We start from the raw sequence: 16,741 nt of genomic DNA, 5'->3' as shown, positions 1-16,741 counted from the left end.
AGAAAGGTTTATATGTATAATACATGTATAATATAGTAGAGGAACACTGATAGTTTTTGCAACCTTGCGAAGCCGGGGCGGGTCGCTAGCAAATATATAAAAAGAAAAAAAAAAGTTGCGAACAACTGCACCAGATGAATAATTAGGTACTTTTTTGTCTTAGTTATTGTCACAAGGTTTGTATAGATGAATTAAAAAATATACTATGTACTTTAAATTAAGACTATATAATATTTTGTCGGTATATTTTTAATATTCTAATTTTGATAAATGAAAAAATAAATATTTTGTTTATCAATTATTCATCGTTCATCCTATCTTCGTAATGATATTTGTTTTCGTTTATTAATTAATCACCAAAGAAACGTTTATTAATTTTATTTTTAGGTCCATTAATTACAAATTCAGTAAGCATTTTCATTTGTCACGAGTTAATCCTGAAATCGAAAAGGGAGGGGCGTTTGAAGGCGCCGCCCAACGCGCCCGCCTTGCCCAGGCGCATCATGGTATGTCATATGATAAAGTTCTCGCAACTAGACGAGAGGGCACGCACCCCTACAAAATGGTCTAAAGTTTCAAGCCTGAAAATACAATGTGTCTAAATTAGTGCTATACTTTTTTATATGTCGGTAAAAGTGCAATAATAAAAATATTTTAAAATGCCTAGAAAACGTATTAATCGTTCGCCGCCTGTTGAAAAGAAAGATGATGTGGACGACGACGATTTTCTTTTCGACGATTCTCAATCTAGTTCTGGTAAGTTCAAATATATTTCATTATGTGCATAAATCCATCTTGCAATCATATCTTATGTGTCACTTGTGTAATAACTAATATGTAATATTTTTTGTTAGATAACCATAAAGATTATTATTTTTTTTTTTATATGAATTTATTAAAGCCTTCCGCTTCCAAATGGAAATCTTAAATGGAAATCTCCGGATTTTAAAAGGAAATTTATGAATTAAGTATTTATTTATTTAACTGCATTCTTAAATACATATTAAGTAAAATTGGTCAAAAGTGAGTCGAGCTCGTATAGCTAAAGCAGGTTCCGTATTTAACAGCAAATGCTGATTGTTGGATGGTAATTTCAATTGCTACAATATGACTACGGTAGAGAAATATGAGCGGATGTACAGATAGCCTTGCTCTGGTTTGTTAAGGTACCTAATATTTAGTCTCGTTGGTTTATGGAACCCTAAAAAGACTAGGAATTTTTAAACGAGAAGATATTGACTTTTTTAAGTCTCGGTTATTCGGTTACTTCAATTGTATTATCAACATTTTTTTTTCTTATTAAAGTATTTTCGTCAGATATTTCGAGTGATTACTGTAAACGGAAACTGTAGGCAATTAAAAGCTAAATTTTATTATATATACAAATAAATAAAATTGGAGTATCTGTGTCAGGAGTAAATTAGGCTACTTTTATTTTAGAAATTTTTATTTTATAACTCTGCGAACTTAACAATAACTTTTTTTGTTAAATTCCACGCGGATGAAGTAATAAACAATTTATTAACTTTGGTATTAAGTTGTTTGCGCTAACGTTAAAAAAAAAAAAAGATTTCTGTAGTTGAAATATTTAAAAATTATAGTAATTCGTCAGCGTATATACTTTTACATAAGTATACTTTTCATAATTTTAGTTATAGATTTATTTTTTTACAATTAACAGGAAGAAGTGGACACGAGCCGCAACACAGGAACGCCGCTAATGCTCGGGAGCGGGCACGCATGAGAGTGCTTTCCAAAGCTTTTTGCAGGTTGAAATTGCTTAGATGAATTTAATTTATAAAAGTATAAGTAATTAATACTAAGGCATCAAACACATGGAATTTTAACACATAGAACCAACACTTTTCTTTAACGGTTGTATGTCGCTGCAATGAAAGATAAACGTTTATTAATCAATCATAGGACTGTACCCTGGACTGTCTGTCAAGTTGTATAGCTTGCTAAAGACTTCGACAAATTTTATTCGGTACTATCGGGACACGGTTAACGTAAAAGAAATGAAATAAAAACGATTTATTCACAAAAAAATTAATGGTGGTACAAAGTTCGCTGGTACAGTTAGATTTCAATAAAATATAGGACTAAAATTTACTGCATTATGATCAGCATTTTTTCTAATTGTTATTTTAGACTGAAAACTACTTTACCATGGGTACCGGCGGATACAAAATTGTCAAAACTAGATACATTACGGCTGGCCGCGTCGTATATAGCACATCTACGCGCACTACTGCACGAGCCAAGATCTGCACACACGCCTCCGCATCCACTTAATTTGGTAAATATATGTAAATGATACATAGGTACCCTACTAGCTACACCCTGCAGTTTCACCCGCCTAACTTTCGTGTAATCCCGTGGGAATGGCGGGATAAATAAAAGTAGCCTATGTGTTGTTCTGGATATCTAACTACATAATTATAAGGAACATATATATAAGGTTTTATAGTAATTTTTCTATCTCCAGTACTTCTTCAGATTATTCATCAAAAAAAAATGTTTTTCCTCATACTATTAATATACATTTCGATTTATTTATTTTTTCGTCGTACACGGTGAAAACGAAAAGAAGCTTTGTAATCTACTTATATATTAATACGTGAAGCAAAAACTTTGTACCTCTTACCTACCTTTTACGAAAATTGCGCGGACTGAGGAGTATGAAATTTCGCATACTTAGAGAAGAAGTACAGAATGCTAATATATTTTTTAATTATTCATAAAAAAGAAAATTAAATCGATAAAAAAATATACCATGTATTTGACATAGCACACGCATATATACTCTTTTGTTTATTATTATAGCAGTATAAGTCTTTGACTTGAACCTTAATAATCTTTACAGTTATATTTAAATTAATTAGGGTCGAATTTCGACCACTGGGCGACCACTAGTATAAGACATTTTGCAAACAATATTTATATAACGTAACGAAACGTCGCCACGTAAAAACTACGATAACGTAGACATTAGTATTTAAGTTTGAGTTTTTTTTTTTTCAACCGACTTAAAAAAAGGAGGAGGTTACCTATATTTTTTTTACGTAGGTTCGGGGATAACTTCCTCGTTTATTAACCGATCTTGATAATACTTTTTTTGTTGGAAAGGAGATATCCCAAGTGTGGTACCGTGATAAGAAAACCAGGATCTGATGATGGGATCCCAGAGAAGTCGAGGGAAACCCTTGAAAATCATAGTGTCGACTAGTGCGTTTGTTAATTTTTTTCGTCTACTTACCTTGTATTACTTGTCAATGTAATTAAAGTCGGTTTTTTTTTCGTTTGCGAGCAAACACAATTATTATACGACTAAGTCGGTAAACAAGCGTACGGCCTACCTGATGGTAAGCGATTACCATAGGTTATAGACGCCTTCGTCTACAACACCAGAAGCGTCGCACTCTACCAAATTCAAATATTGTACATAAATAAATAAAAAGAAGTTTTTACATATAATAAATATAATGTTTTAATTTCAAACAAATACATATAAAACACTTCTCGCATCTTATCCTCAAACACCCTTAACCGCAATGAATCAAAGGCATTTGCTAAACGCCATGCCAACCACGGCTGTCATCGAAGGATTAGGGAACACGTTCCCGGAATATTGATGTAATAAATGTGTTGCGTCTCACACTGTGTACAATATTCTCGTTTTAAGTGTGTGTCCTATTGAACAACATAATATATTATATACGAAAATTATATTAATATAATAATTTTTGTGTTATGAGTTAAAAAGTTAATACGCAAAAGATAAGCACCTAAAATATACACGTAACAAACATTTACTATTGAGCCACTATTTCGTTAGGCGCTAATTAAAAAATAAGTAGGTACCTATTCAGCTGTGCGTAGCTGCTAGAATATGGAATACTCTTTCTGCTTCCGATGCCCCTATTAATGCGCCGCGTCGTAAGCTTGAAAAAGTAATCTGAACAATCCATCTTCTGGCCATGTACTGGTTTGTGGCTTTTGCGCTGGCGTTTGTCTGGTTGTTTGTGCAGTCTTTGTGGGTCTCCCATCGTTAAGCCGTCGGTCCCGGTTGTTATCATGTACACCTGATAGCGGTCGTTACTCATAATAGGGAATATATCCGCCAACCCGCATTTGAGCAGCGTGGTAGATTAAGCTCTGATCCTTTTCTTACATGGGGAAAGAGGCCTATGCCCAGTAGTGGGATGTTACATGCTGAATTGTATTTCAATTTTTTTCATATGTAATACTATAAATATACATTAAACATTTATTATATTTATATTATGAGATATCTAGGTGCAGTTTTAAAGGATAATATAATTTTGGATTTTGGTGGAATATTACAGGCTCAATAGTTCTGGCCATGCGCTTTCAACCTTGACTGCATTATTACATTCGTATAGTCTGTCAACGACCATGCTTATAAGGTAAAAAAATAAACTTCTAGGCTTAATAATTATTAAAATAATTTAAAAGAAACGAGCATTCTCCTTGTGTTTTAGTATTCAAAAATCTTTGAGGGATTTCCATAATAATATAGTTTCAGTCTTGTTTGGGTTCACCGTAACGCAATGAATCAAACTATGTTTTAAAGAGATTAGGCAAATTCTAAAAAGGTTTTAAATATAATTATGATTTATGACTTTTAATAAATTTTAAAATATAAAGTATATTTTAATGAGAGAGTTTAGTTTAAATACCAAATATTGTAGCAAGTCATTTTAAATGTTTTCTTATTTTAATCTTTAATTTCCATCACTTTAAGGCACTCTATTTGAGAGACAAATTTTTTCTAATATATATTAAAATAAATGAATTTTAAAATAGTTAAATGGAAATTTTAAAATAGTTAAAGTTTTAGGTTGTGGCTGGCGTATTGTATTTTAACTGTGACGAAGTTTTTCAACTTTAATTACTGTCGCATAAGAAAAGAAGATAAATTGAATTCAGCAATAGCTCTTTCATATAGCTAAACGCTTTGTGTGCATGAGGTTAGGTACTCATATTTTTGTGCCATCTTGGGAGTTCCCTGTCGATGTACGCTTAAAAAATATGCCCAATTTTTTTCATCGAACACACTCAGGGCAAGAGGTTAAGTCTTTTTAAAAGTAAACAAACAATACATCGGAATTGGGATACAGAGATAGAAACAAAAAGATTATAACAATAAACACGAGTTTAACGTGCGCTGACCAAAAGTTTGCAGCTGTTTCGAGTATAAATAAAATTTATCTCCGGACGTTAAAGAGATGATCCAGTTTTATTGTTGCCCTGGACATGCCTTTGTATTAGTGAAGTGTTAAGTGTAATTGTAAAATATAAATATCATTAAACACGAATTTTACTTTTATTTTATCGCATATTAACTTTTTTATTTTTATAATAGTGCGATGATTTAATTTTTAATGATTTTCTACTTTTCTTTTTCATAGTAGTTTTATGGGTTAAAAATGAAGGCTATACGCGGACACTAGTTTTTTTAGTGTAATATAACTTTTAAACTTCATCAAGTTATTGCGCCACATTCTGTCGACGGAACATTTAAACTATTAGAAAACGGTATTAAAATATAAAAATAGTGTTATGGTATTATTAAAATGCTTTGTAAAACTAGTAATTATTTAATTGTATGCGGCTATTTTAATGTCGATTTATGAAGGAAGCTATTGCTTAAGTCATATTAATTAACCCATTCAAGTATTTAAATTTGGTACATCGCATTATTTCTGAGCTAATCAGAATAACGAGAAGTACTGTCAATTTTTTTTTTGTACGATATAATAAGTTATATCAAAATTATATTGTATCTAAATGAGTTTACTACAGTATACTTAATTGTGTTTGCTCGCAAACGGAAAAATAACAATTTCTGTTAAATTGACAAGTAATACAACGTATTTACACGAAAAAATAGTCAAGTAAATACTCATTATTAGATATAACTTGAAAATAAATTGTCAGATCTCAATTAAATTTGTATGGCACCATATGACACGCACCACTTTTAGATTAAAAAAAAAACATCGAAATCGGTCAACCAAATCTGAATCTGACAGAAAAACCGAAATCTGACGATAATAAAAACTTTCGATATAATAAAAAAGGGAATTACTTAAAAATTTATGCCAATCTATACAAATAAATAAAATAGGAGTGTCTGTTTGGAATATTAAAATAACCGCTTTTTACTAAATGCACATGGACAGTGTATACAACACGGTACATATACCAAAATAATATTTTTTACATTTTTGTCTGTCTTTTTGTTTGTCGGTCTGTTTGTTGCTGTTGGACTTTCACTGGCAGATAGCCTATGTAATAAGGAGTTACTTAGGCTACTTTTATTTTAGAAATTTATTTATTTTACAATTCTGCGAACTGAACAATAACTTTTCTGTTAAATTCGACGAAGTCGCGGGGACATCTAGTTATAAATAATATATTTTTATAATAGACTGACGCTGCGCGCACAGCTACACTTTTTTTAAATTTTTTTGTGGTCGTACCAACACAAAAACCTTTGTGGGCTCATACACAACACTTGCATCATGACACGAGCAAATGCATAGTTTACGATTCTATAAAGGACATACAGACAGACATTCATTTATATAATATACTATAGTCTGTAGGCTAATTCTCTTATCGTTAAATTTTTTTAGTGTTTATTCTGAATTAATTAAGACTATAGTTTTCAACCGGCGCACAGTGGGACAGAACCGTGCGTACCGTCTCAAAAATCTGTAACTTTCTTGTTGATTGAAGTAAATCGCTGAAATTTGGTATGTAGTGTCTCCAGAGTACATACAATCCAATAATGAATGTATCATTGTCAAATATTTGATAAATAATATAAAATAAAATAAAACAAAATAAAAATGTATTATTTTAATATTAAACCATGGTTTGGTTAACTTATTGAATTATAATTTTACAGTTTTATGATATTAATAAACCTATTTCATGTTATTTTATATTACATATGAATCTTACATTTAAATAAATGACCAATATATAATAACCCACTCCAAAAATATGTTTTACAAATAATGTACGAAATTATTTCGATTTAAATAGCTAAGAGGTTCTTAGCTTCCTCTAACAATTTCTTGGATATAGTGACTGATAGTTTTCTGATACCTTGATATATAAGGATCTGACGTAAATAGAAGACCATGAAATACGTCTTCGTTTGTTGCGGACCTAGAGCATTTTCTAGCATGATGCAATCTGAATTTTTTGTAATCTTTATTACGCGATTCTTGGGCATCCTCAGATAAATGACCAATGGGCAGAGCAGCAAAATGTCTTATTATACTTTCCCCATGTATTAAGATTTTATGTTCTGAAGAAGGCATATTATACCACATATATTTTGTTACGTACAGATGTGCGGTTGCACGAGTATATTCATTAAATTTTTTTGGATTTACAGCAATACCGGATGCCATAGTTTGCAGAATAACATAGAACCTTTTAATAAGTTCCTCGTCAACCCCTGTAATTTCTGAAGCGCAGTAGTAGTTCTCAAAAAAACGCCGAGTTGTATTGCCGTCATTACTGTTTCCACTTCCTTGTCGGGGCTTACCAACGTGCAATCCCATCCGGCTTCGAAACAAACTTTGTACAAGCTTTTTCTTGTCTTCTTTACTTTTTTTATCTTTCGAAGTTCTCGCAGCCCATTTTTGAAATGAAAGGTTATATGAAATATGTAAAATTAGCTCCATGCACCTGATCCACGCGTGTAACGTAGACAAACCGTATTCGTAAGCATTTATATTATCTGGCTTTGATGCAATCTTCTCCAAATTATTCATTTCACTTGGTTTAGCCCCACACACTGTACTTACAGCTCCAGAACTTGTGTCAGTAAGAACTTGTGTAACTTTTCCATCCACCATAGTTAGAAATAGATCGTGACTTATTTCAATTACCTGCGTCTCCTTGTGTATCTTTGATGTTTGCAAATTATTAATTTGAACCCGAATATCACCAACCACTGATCGGGTTTTCCCGGGCGTTTGTTTTGCAAGTTCCATCAGGATTGGTCGGCAATAACGAATAGAAGAACAAGCCGGATTTTGCCAAATTATCTCATGTGTTTCTGTGTCAGTCAGCTTTATTGGTACCAAACACGCTATAAATAAGTTAGTATATGAGACTAAGTCACTCTCATCTGTTAAAACTTGTTTATATTCGCTTTGCCCCGATGAACCATCACATCCCCACTTGGTAAACAATTTAAGAGATTTTCTTCTTGGGTTGTAAACATTTTCAATCTTTAAGATGCGAGCACAAGTGTGATCCAGCAAATCTTGTAGATTTACTTTAGCACTTATATCGGTTATTTGAATGCTGGATAGTGGAAGATAACACAGTTTTTTGGCGTTCGGGCAATCTGATGGCAGTATGTCGAAGTTTTTGTTAATAAAACTTGCTCGAAGAAATCCGTATTGTGATTTCGAAAGATCTAAATCTGCAAACATAAACTTTCACAATTCCGCATCATTGAAACAACAGTAGCTTCTTCGATTTCTCCTTCAGCCCGCAATCCTTGAACGTATGCATTATGTATATACTAGAGTCCATATTCTTGTACCAATTCCATATTCTTTTTTTTTTCGATTTCTCTGATAGATCTTCATAAGACTTTGGTGGACGTCCACGTTCATCAGATGTTGTAGGTGTAATATCCATCGGTGCTTCTTCGAATTGTATCTTAAATTTACCATCTAACCACGATATATTATTACTAAGGAAACGTTCTTTAGTTCAGTTAGATTTGGTCCACCGATCGTAAAACGCAGTTATAAGCGTTTTTTGAATACGTTTCACAATTAACTCACTTTTTTCAGACGGCAAATGGTGGTGTTGTTCTAAGTATTTTTGAATATCTTCTGATTTTGTTCCATGGCCAATAAAAAATTCGCATAATACTCGTCGAGGCACAATAAATTCACTCATTTTGTTTTTATTTTTAACTACTTTTTTTTACCGAGGTTGGTGAAGACTATATTATGTTAAAGCACACTAAAGTACTGGTAAATGACAACGTAAATCAATAACTTTTATACTGAAATTTCGTGTGAAAAAATATTACTATCTAGTGCCATTATCAAGTTCCTAACCACTATCTATGAAGGTGGTTAGTAGTAGGTAGGTACTGATAATGTACACTAACAACTATAACTAGATACCACTTGCTCCCTTTTCCTTCACCGCGATAGAGAAATACATAAACTATATGAGAAACATGTAATTCACACAGTGATAACAAAACATTAACCACATCTGACCGCACGATAAAAAAAATATACTACATACTAATACATTACCCAAAACTCCCACTGTACCTAAAGATTGAGTAAATAGATAATATTGTTTAAGAAAAAAAGGTCAAAAGTGATCTAAATATCCAAAAATCTCATTAATCAGAACTAAAATAATTTTTGGAATATTTTGTATTTTCTTCCCATTAGCCATTTTTCGTTTCATTTCAAGGGGGCAGATTCGGGCACTCAACTTTTTTTGCCCTGACTTTTACATTAGCTGCTCTATACGATGCTATCAAAATTACGACATGGGCAGACACCACTAACTGTCAAAAGTCTATGCAAAGTTTCTAATAAGGATAGAATATTAGGTCCTGAAAAAAAAATCTTTACCTCCCCAGGTTTCACATAATGGTTCACTTAAATTATTTTTAAATCAAGTACTTCATCACCATTCTAACCATATATCACACTTACAAATTAGCTGGTAAAGTAACGCAAATATGACCATGTAAACTGGTGGAATTGTGTTCAACATACATTACAGCCTATACAGTCCACTGCTGGACATAGGCCTCCACAAGTTTACGCTAAAAATAACGTGAACTCATGTGTTTTGCCCATAGTCACCACGCTGGGCAGGCGAGTTGGTGACCGCAGTACTGGCTTTGTCGCACCGAAGACGCTGCTGCCCGTCTTCGGCCTGTGTATTTCAAAGCCAGCAGTTGGATGGTTATCCCGCCATCGGTCGGCTTCTTAAGTTCCAAGGTGATTGTGGAACCTTGTTATCCCTTAGTCGCCTCTTACGACACCCACGGGAAGAGAGGGGGTGGCTAAATTCTTTAGTGCCGTAGCCACACAGCACGTGTTCAACATAATTGACATAATTTTGAGCGTCAACTTGCAAGCCTTATTTCTAATACAAAAAATGAGAAATAGTGTATTTTATTTGCTATATAATATGCATTGAACATTCAGTTAGACATATGCATTAACAAAATATTCAATATAGAACATTACGAAAAGCTATTTTTGAGACGGTACGCACGGTTCTGTCCCACTGTGCGGCGGCGGGGAAAGCCACGTAATGTCAGGCAAAATTTATTAGTGAAATAGTCTTGATGATCAAGTAATTTCATTTATAAGTATTATTTGGCGATTTTTGATAATAATGCTCATAAACCACTTTTATATTTTAGTAGATTTTTGATAAAAAAATGTCACAGTGTGGCTTATTATCTAGCAGAAATAGTTAGGTACATGATATCCCAATTTTTTTATAAGTCTGCTAAAGAATGACATTTTTGTATTACATTATAATACCGTATAATTTACTAAAACGTCAACGTAAATGAATAAAGCTGCATAGTAGTACTTCTATCTCGACTGGTTTTACAATTGTAATATTTTGTGACTGAAAACATTTTGTTACAGTAGCTAATATAATATACTTTATATACCAATGACACTTTGAAACATTATAACTTTTTATTAGTAAAATAATTTTTAAAATATGTTCAGTAGTTCCAGAGCGAACTTATACCTAACTTTTATTATATATAGGAAATATTACTCAAGCTCTACTACTTAATTCGATCCGCTCAAAGAAGTTTATCGAGTCGTCGGTAGATTTTTTACTTTTAACTACAAGTGACTTGTACAATAGTTCAAATTGTTTGAGAAGCGCTTTCAAATAAACTTTGTACATGTAGAGTTTATTTCAACGTTTACATGGCTTTTTAGATTAATTAAAATTAGTGGTATATAAATTATCATTATTAAAAAAAATGAAATTTCGGTTAGTTTTATTTAAAATCTCGTATCTTCTTCTCCTTCATCTTTTACTTTGGCTCCCTGAAGGGTTTGCCAATATCTGAGTGAAACTTAGTTTATGTATACTCGTATCCATGACATAAGCGCGTATATTCGTTTTTTTTAATCAACTTTAGGTTTCCATATATTACTGAGTGGGATCACACATGTTTATGACTGTTTATTTGGATATCGAAATAAGGCTCAACCATACAAGCTATTCGCACTTCGAGGATCAGATATCGTCATGGGAGGTCGTGGATTCCAAAAGCTGTTTATAATTAGTCTATTGGTTTTATTTTGTTAGTATTTAAAAGAAACAAGCAGTGACGGTTTTAGGCTAAAAACACTTTATTTTAGAATATTGATTATAACGAAAAAAAAAGTTACAAAAAAGATGAATTAGTTAAAGTTTAAGTTAACAAAATTTGTTAGACAAAAGTTTTCTTTTAGAAAATGATTTGCAGACATTTTTTTTATTTCCAGGCTTGGCCATTTACTTTTCAACATGGTGGCACATTAAGCTGCACGATTTCACAAAGATGGGATATAAATTCTCAAAACCAGGACGATTCAGTGAATCGAAATTTATCTTCGAGGGAAATTCAAAATGGCGTCAATTGTAATGATAGTTACCGGCAAGATTATTCTGAAAACGATTATGAAGAACGAAGTTACGAAGATCGAAGTTACGAAGATAACAACGAATTACCCTGTAATTCGATGCAATATTGCAATTATGAATACAAAGAACATTTTTACGAAATGAGAAATTCGTACCCATCCGAGGGTTTGATGAACAATGTGTGATATTATTATGAGTTTTAAGTAATTATTTATGTATGAAACGTTTTGTACTTTGCGTAAAGTAATAACTTAATAAAAATTCTATTGCTTCTTGTCTACTTCTCTGTATAAACATTATTATTATTTATACACATAAAAATTAAAAATAAATTTAAATGTATGAAAATGATATAATAGATATTAAAAAGTGTGAGATTTTATTCATCAAATAAAAAATTTCGACTTCTCTTCGAATTGCTGTAGTTTATAGAGGATCACCAGGATAATCATATGATTTTCATGTACAGAGTCCAGAGTTTTTTAGTCTTGAACTTTGTTTAACATCCTTCTTTTGAAATCTGGTAAATGGAACAATGAAAGCTACAAAAAAAAACACATAATTCTTCAAGTCAAAGAGCCAAAAAGGAAAACAAAAAATGTTAAAAACTATTTTATAATTTCATATACGTACAATAAAAACATATTTTAACTGTTTGTTTTGATATAAACACTGATTAATAAAAAAAAATTCATAGGTATTTTATACGTATTTTAAATTTAAAAAAAAGTTTTGTCTGTCAACTAGGCCGTAGAGGTTACCTATAAAAAATAAACGTTCAAAAGTTTATGACTTTAAAGTGTAACTTTCTTTCTAATTTTAATACACTTCTAAACGCTAAGTTAACCTTTACCTACAAAATAAATATAGGATGTAATTAAATAAATTATAACAAGCTGAAAATTCATGTCACCTGATACGAGTTTAGCAGTCTGTCTAAATCGTCAGCCGACGTTTGATCTTAGATGAAAGTGACGTTGTAAGTGGTAACTCAATATCTCAACACTCCAACACTACGGAACCTGACAAAACAAACAACTTCCGCAAAAAATATACGAGATCCATTAAGATATTTGAATACATTTATTATTGCTTAAAATCTAATTTCAATTTAAATGTTTTTAACATGTTAATTTTGAGTGGCAGGTTTCTTAAGTACATTTTAACAATAATATCAATACAAGTTACTACGCGATTTAGAAATCTCGTGTTTTATTTATTATTACCGCTTAAACTATATAAACGTATTTGTGACTTTTCAGTATATTTAGCAACATAATTTTAGATAAAAAATGTTTAGTTACGTTTTACGTGACGTTTGGGGTGAAAGAGAGCGTTATAGCTACGTAGGTTGTTGCCCCCTGGTGGGAGAGTCAAAAACCTGCAAAATTAGCGTTACGCAGTACCTACCAGTGTTGCCGTTTTAGCCATTTTGTGGCTAGATCTAGCGGATTTTCAATGGTTTTAGCCAAAAACCAATCCATTTTAGTCACCAAAATAAATCTAGCTACTTCTGGCTGCTTTTCAGATTGTTACTGCATACGTATTTTTATTACTATAAAAAGTCCACCGACTAATACATACCACCATACGGTACCAATACTACCAAACTAAATTACATAGTTAATTTTAGGCAGCACCAATAATGTCCGCATTATGAAGGGGGATTCCCGAATGAATGTTCATCTTTAACGTTATTTAGGTTCGATCGAATGAAAATGGACCGTACTGCTATTGCTGTTGAGCCTAGTTTGTTTTGCTTAATGTTAATACTACTCATGACAAAATGTCAAACGGAGCGCAATGTTGTTATTATTTACGCATACGCATTTTTTTTTTAATTAAAGCGTGTGAAACCGCGGGACTCAGCTAGTATATTATAGTTAGTAATTCAAAGTAAAGTAAAGCCGTCGTAGTTCTTTTAGGTGTATTTCAAAACGAATTCAAGTTCCAATTAAGCATCAGCACAATTTAGCATTGTGCTCCACTGAGTCACATTATGCTCTGTAATTGGAAAACTCACACTAGGCACTTCTAGCGGAATTTCGAAAGTGATTTATTTACAAAACTGGCAACTTTTTTCTTTGATGTAGCCACAAACTAAATTGTCCTAACGGCAACACTGGTACCTACTCAAATGGCGTCGTCCGCACACACAGCATAATGTTAATGACGTCCTAGTAAGATAATTTGTAAGTAGTATAACACATAGCGGCTTATTAATGAAAATAATAACATTCAAAGTTTTTCTGTTGAGCGCCAGTACATATAATTGCTCGCAAATGAAAAAAACCCACTTCAATTACAAGTAATAGAACGTAGAACGATAGATGCGATCTCGATGAAATTTAAATGTAAATTTTAGTTTTAAATGTAATATGATAAACATCAGCTTTCGATTAAATTAAAGATCATCAAAATCGGTATATCCAGTAAAAAGCTATGCGGTATATACAACGTAGGTCGACGAAAACATAGTCAAGTAAAAACGCATTATTAGATTAAATTCGAAAAGTACTTGTTAGATCTCAATTAAATTGGGACCACATGACACACACCTCCTTTCGGTTAAATTTTACCGAAATCGGTCCACCTAGTCAAAAGTTCTGCAGTAACATACATAATCTACTCCTTTTTGGAAAGCGGTTAAAAGTATTGTTATTATTATTATTATTATTAAATTGATAATTTTTCTCTACCTCTGGCAGGCCTGTCTGTATTTACGGGTCAAAATCAAGTAAATGCAGCGTGTGGTGTGTTAAAATTATATGTTATGTGGAACTTCGTGTTCGTCGAATTGCAAGAATTTTTAAATTCGGAATTATTATTATATTTTGTTCAATACATTTCATTACTTATTACATTTTTAAATATATTTATAAAAAAAAAAAAAATATTAAAAAATATAAAAATAGTAGTCCTCTGGTGGGGCAGGTTGATGCCCAAGCCGCCGGTAGTTAAGGCTCTAGGCTGAGGAACCTCCTCACGATGCGGGCTGTTTTAAGCAACACTGCTCTTTGAATCCGACTCTTGATCCAATAGTCAAGCGGGTGTTGGACGAAACTCTTCGCTAATAGACCATTGACCGAAACAACAATAGGAACAATTATTGTTGAGTCTACATTCCACATGCCAGTCATCTCGTGGGCAATGTCTAAATATTTACTTAATTTTTCCTTTTCCGCCTTTACGAGATTATCGTCATGTGGAACTGTTATGTCAACAATAATTGCTCGGCGCGCTGATCGGTCTACTAGCACTATACTGGTGTAGGTTTACTGGAAGTATTATTATTATTATTATTATTACTAGCTATGCCTGCGACTTCGTTCGCGTGGAATTTAACAAAATAGTTATTGTTTAGGTTGCAGTTATAGATATAAAAAAAAAAAAACAAAAATAAAAGTAGTCTAAGATACTTCTTATTACATCAGCTATCTGTGCCAGTGAAAGTCCCGTCATAATCGGTCCAGCCGTTTCAGAGATCAGAACAAACAGACAGACAGACAGACAGACAAAAATTATATAAAATGTTATTTCGGTATATGTATGTGTGTATACATCATACATTTAATATTACAAATAGTCACTCAAATTTTATTCATTTGGTAGGTAAGTACCAATATTTTTTGTGTAATAAGTGGCAATTTTACTATCATTAAATTAAATAAAAAAAACATACAATTAAATAGCGTCGGTGTAGGTGATAGAAAAAAATGAAACATGGAAGTAGCCGGTGCAAATGTTTATTAATCTTATGAATATCCAATTACATGTATCTATTATGCCAGAGCACACTAAAATATTTTAAATTATTTACATTATTATAACAAAAAAAAAAAAAAAAATGTAACTTAAGCGAGGCAACGTTTTGGTAAGTTTGTTTAAATAATTTATACTACAGTTCTAACTAAAGCGAAGGTAATATTTTATTTATACGCCTATTATTATATGGGTAATTATAGTGGCAGTACAATACAGTGATATTTGATTGTTACAAATACGGCCTTATCAATAAAAATTGGGTAAAATTGTATGCACATCTGCTCACAGTATTTTTTTACAATACGGATATTAAGAAAACATCTGAGCATTCATACTCTCGCGTTCTTTAACAGTTTGACAAAGAAATAACATTAAATTACGCATATACAGATCGAACAAAAATCCTTTTTAAAAATATGTCACCAACGGTAGTTGATTTTAATTCAATTATAATTGTAAAAAGTTTTCAGATACAAAAATACACATTTTTATACCACAAATAAATAGAAGCAGTAAAAAAATAAATGTTAAACATTAATCCTTTATTTAAGTTTTTATTGATTGTACAGTGTAACATGGTTTTATTTAAGTTTTGAAATAATTTCATTGCTTGTAGTCGGAATAGTATAAAAATATCACAACACTTTTTTGTCGATGAAAAAAGTAACATTCATTTTGATTTCAATTTATGTAGCAATACTTTTAAACATTTGCAATGCCATTTAAATTACACCCAAATCCATTATATTTTTCATCTAAAATTACATTAAAAGTCTGAAATGACTTAACAGTCATACATTTTACATTCATATAGTGTTCTGGAAAATGAAATTGAATTGAACGATCTTTCGAAATGTTGGGACTTCAATTTACTAACTCACTAAATGAAATATAACATTCATTAATATTTTTAAGCGGTCACGCATTTATTACAAACATATGAATTTAATTCATTCTTTTCACTCACGTTAACATTCTTATCCAAAGTATACATTAATATTAAAAATATTATTCTACCTTTTTGGTAGTCTCCTAGCTTTTAATACAAACTACTAAATATAATCATTCGTTCTAGTCTTATCAATACTTGACACAAAGAAACAAAATAAAAGAAACCGGTAATAATCGGTTACGTATTTGTAAATCTTTTTTTAACTTACTTTAAAATAAAAAAATAAAAAAATTATGTAGGTTACTTGTCTATATTTAGTAAATTTAAATATAGACGTCAATATTTTTAGTCCTTCAGGATCGAAATGTTGTA

At 31.7% G+C, this 16,741-nt stretch overlaps 1 protein-coding gene across 1 annotated transcript; it reads left to right on the top strand.

Moving 5' to 3' along the window:
* The first annotated feature begins 659 nt into the window (after positions 1 to 659).
* LOC123659961 lies at positions 660 to 11,990 on the top strand. The gene is made up of 4 exons (XM_045595117.1): positions 660 to 756; positions 1,682 to 1,769; positions 2,152 to 2,299; positions 11,574 to 11,990. The coding sequence occupies exons 1-4, from the start codon at positions 660 to 662 to the stop codon at positions 11,895 to 11,897; spliced, it is 657 nt and encodes a 218-aa protein (XP_045451073.1). The 3' UTR covers positions 11,898 to 11,990.
* Positions 11,991 to 16,741: the final 4,751 nt, after the last annotated feature.

This window comes from Melitaea cinxia, chromosome 14, assembly GCF_905220565.1.
Source record: "Melitaea cinxia chromosome 14, ilMelCinx1.1, whole genome shotgun sequence".
Lineage (NCBI taxonomy): Eukaryota > Metazoa > Arthropoda > Insecta > Lepidoptera > Nymphalidae > Melitaea > Melitaea cinxia.
Note: the sequence above shows the minus strand (reverse complement) of the source record. Positions and strands in the feature narration are given on the sequence as shown.

Bases quoted from the DNA above. Each gene is read 5' to 3' on its own strand.
- LOC123659961 (XM_045595117.1), top strand. From the start codon at position 660: ATGCCTAGAAAACGTATTAATCGTTCGCCGCCTGTTGAAAAGAAAGAT. The intron at 757-1,681 runs GTAAGTTCAAAT...TACAATTAACAG, and splicing joins CGATTCTCAATCTAGTTCTG to GAAGAAGTGGACACGAGCCG. The intron at 1,770-2,151 runs GTTGAAATTGCT...TTGTTATTTTAG, and splicing joins CTTTCCAAAGCTTTTTGCAG to ACTGAAAACTACTTTACCAT.